Raw genomic sequence first — 3,669 nt, forward strand, 5'->3', positions numbered from 1 at the left:
TAATTTCAAATATTTTTTGCCTCTTCCGAGAAAAGGTGACCTCTAACTACAAGTACAATGATGCAGTTCGCCAGTCTCGCGATATGTGAGTGCCGCTTTCTCGCCCCTGTATTATAGCTGTGAAAACCCCAATCATTCTTCCTTTCTCAACATGGCACCAAAGGCGAAGAAGGAAGGTTCGTGAATCTGTACATTGTTTTCCCGTTAATTCAGATAAAATGCACAACCACGTATGTTCTATGTACATGTTTACCAAGATKAATATATAGCTATATTATACCGATGAATATCACAGACGTGCGTATTTTGTGTAAGGTCACTAAATGTGGAACGGTCCAGCCGGCTAGCAGCAACGTCAGGCTATGCTATTTAGCTAAGTTCCACGTTGGCCTATCTATAATTTCGAATTCCTCCTGGATAARCACTGGACTCCGCTGTCTGTGTGGTCTAATAATCATTGTTTCAAAGGCCCTCTTAAGTTGGGCACATGCTGGTTTTGTCAGGTCCGTATTAACACTATTCCCCCATAGTACTGTGTGGCATATGCATGTGAAGTTCTARCTAGGCTAACGTTAGCTAGCTACTTAGCGAATATTTTTGTATGGCCCTACATTTGAYGCGACCGAGACGTTTAATTATGGTACAAGTACATTATCTACTATCAAAATGCCCATTGTGTAGCCCAACTAGCTAGTTAACGTGCTTCAGTTGATATAGTTGATGTGACTGCCCGGTCTAGTCATGTAAGCCTAACACGCTGACTAGACCGGGTGTGCGTCATCGCTCTCATGTTGACTCTGTCCATCCACACTCAGGACACACAGACTGAAATATCAAAATGAACTCTGAACAAACTAGATTCATTTTTGGGACAGGTCGAAACGCATGAAACATTCATGGCATTTTAGCTAGCAAACTTGCTGTTTCTAGCTGCTTTGTCCTGGGATATAAACATTAGGTTTCGTTTACCTTAAATGCACAAGGTCTTCTACCACGACAATTAATCCATACCAAGTTCAATTTAACTGTCGTTATAGGGCTTACAATGATTTCAGAATATAGTCTTTAGATCTTGCTGTAGCTCCTAAATGATTTATCGACTGAATAAACGTTCAGTAGTTAATCTATTTGTTTGTATTATGTTTCCATGTGTTGTGTTTTCTCCTGCTTTTTTTCATGCAATGTTTGACTGTAAACTCAGCATTGCATCAAATTGTGTAAACTATGAGCAAGAATGAATGTCAGCCACATGTTATATTTACAACATCAACGTGACCCAAAATTAATATGATCGTTTTTTGTAATTGTTGTCTAATGGCAGCTAGGAATTTGGCTACAACTAGGTCTACAGATTATACCATTATTTAACGGTGAAGTTGAAAGTTAAGCGGTGTTGCCATGTACCTACTATGTTAACATTTAGGTTATTGGTTAGGGTACTGTGAAATGTGAGTTTTAGATAACACTAGCCTATTAACGACTTGTTGGTGGTTTAGCAACACAACCGAGGTGTGCACAACTATGGGGGGGAAACTGGGTTGGCTTAGATCGTTGGCAACATGTAAACTATATTTAGTCTCCAATGTTTATTTTAAATGTAAGTTAATTTGCACAAATAGAGCTTGTCTCATATACATCGTTAGTAGTTGGTTGGCTAGCTAGACATTTTTTGTTGTTGCCATATTAGCATTGCCATGAAATCAGTCTCAACACCTCAGACGTGGATTCCCCTCATGGCAGGTTCTTGACGTTCTTTCTTGCGTTGTGGTCATCCAGAACCTCAACTGGCTGACTTCTGCCCCATGGAAGTCCCCATATCGTTTTCATGAAGTTGTCCGTTAACCCATCTTATAGATGGAAATATTGAAGCGTCTCTGGTGTAGCCTAATGGTTTAATACTTGGTAAATTATCGATTGCATATGCATGAGTGTCGATATTTAGCCTAATTACAAAATTGCTTGGTAATCTTCGCTTGTTTATAACATTGCAAGCTTTGACTATTTACAGTGCATTTGGAAAGTATTCAGACTACTTGCTCTTCCACATTTTGTTACGTTACAGCCTTATTCTAAAATTGATTAAATATCTCTCCCTAATAAATCTACGCACAAACTACCCCACAATGACAAAAGCGTGAACAAGGTTTCAGACATTTTTACTAATGTATTAAAAAACAAAACAGATACATTATTTACATAAGTATTCAGACCCTTTGGTGGAGATATTTCTAGAACCTGATTGGATTGGCGGTCACAGGAGAAACAAATGGTTGTTTATATATTTAGGAGATATTTCAATCATATTTAGTGGAGATTCTGTGTGTGTGAAGTGATGGAGGGCAAACCTGTGGTGAATTCAATTAATTGGACATGATTTGGAAGGCACACACCGGTGGTCTATATAAGGTCCCACAGTTGACAGTGCATGTCAGAACAAAAACCAAGCAATGAGGTCGAAGGAATTGTTCGTAGAGCTCTGAGACAGTATTGTGTCGAGGCACAGATCTGGGGAAGGGTACCAAAAGAATATCTGCCATCCATTTTAGAATAAGGCTGTAACGTAACAAAATGTGGGAAAAGTCGACGTTTTGGCGGTCACAGGAGATACAAATGGTTGTTTATATATTTAGTGGAGATTCTGTGTGTGTGTGAAGTGATGGAGGGCAAACGGTGATCTAACGATGCGTAGTTGTACCAGAGGTCTGAGGCAGGTGTTACTGGTCAAGTGAAATGTTAATAAAGACTGTTTTGAGAAACGGCTGGAAAATGGCAACCTGTTCTACCAATGAACGTAGCCTGAGGATGTTTTGGGGAAATCTGGCCCAGAACTCTAACAGTTAAGTTTTTAGATGTCCCTTTAGACCATGGTCCATGATGGGGCAACTCAGAGAAATCAATGTGAATTCCTACTCAAATCCCCCCATTCCTGTTAGATTTCTTTGTAGCCGGATTTGGTGTTTAGATGTCTGGATGATAGAAATCTGCTTTAACATCCGCCCTCTAACCACTTAATGTTCCCTGTCCTTATCTCCTTCTGTAGCTGTCCCTTCCTAAACCCAGTTGTAGCGTCTTATCTCCCTCTGTAGCTGTCCCTGCCTAAACCCAGTTGTAACGTCTTATCTTCCTCTGTAGCTGTTCCTGCCTAAACCCAGTTGTAACGTCTTATCTCCCTCTGTAGCTGTCCCTGCCAAGACCGAGGCCAAGGTAAAGGCCCTGAAGGCCAAGAAGGCTGTTCTGAAGGGAGTCCACAGCCAGAGGAAGAAGAAGATCAGAACCTCCCCGACCTTCCGCCGCCCCAAAACCCTGCGCCTCCGCAGACAACCCAAGTACCCCCGCAAGAGTGCCCCGCGCAGGAACAAGTACGCTGAAAGTTATACAGTACATGCACACTTGTTTGACTTGTACTTTGTGAAAGTGATCTATACAGAATATTGTCTGTTAGGAGGGATCCCCTCTTTATAAACCACTGATGGTTCCGTCCAGGTCAGTTTGTCTGCTGGGGGGATTCCCTCCTTATAAACCACTGATGGTTCAGTCCAGGTCAGTTTGTCTGCTGGAGGGGATTCCCTCCTTATAAACCACTGATGGTTCAGGTCAGTTTGTCTGCTAGGGGGGATTCCCTCCTTATAAACCACTGATGGTTCAGTCCAGGTCAGTTTGTCTGCTAGG

At 41.6% G+C, this 3,669-nt stretch overlaps 1 protein-coding gene across 1 annotated transcript; it reads left to right on the top strand.

Moving 5' to 3' along the window:
- The first annotated feature begins 73 nt into the window (after positions 1 to 73).
- On the top strand, positions 74 to 3,477 carry rpl23a (ribosomal protein L23a). Its single transcript, XM_024142592.2, has 2 exons — positions 74 to 176; positions 3,179 to 3,477. The coding sequence occupies exons 1-2, from the start codon at positions 152 to 154 to the stop codon at positions 3,460 to 3,462; spliced, it is 309 nt and encodes a 102-aa protein (XP_023998360.2). The 5' UTR covers positions 74 to 151; the 3' UTR covers positions 3,463 to 3,477.
- Positions 3,478 to 3,669: the final 192 nt, after the last annotated feature.

The sequence above is a fragment of the Salvelinus sp. IW2-2015 genome, unplaced genomic scaffold (genome assembly GCF_002910315.2).
Source record: "Salvelinus sp. IW2-2015 unplaced genomic scaffold, ASM291031v2 Un_scaffold3295, whole genome shotgun sequence".
Lineage (NCBI taxonomy): Eukaryota > Metazoa > Chordata > Actinopteri > Salmoniformes > Salmonidae > Salvelinus > Salvelinus sp. IW2-2015.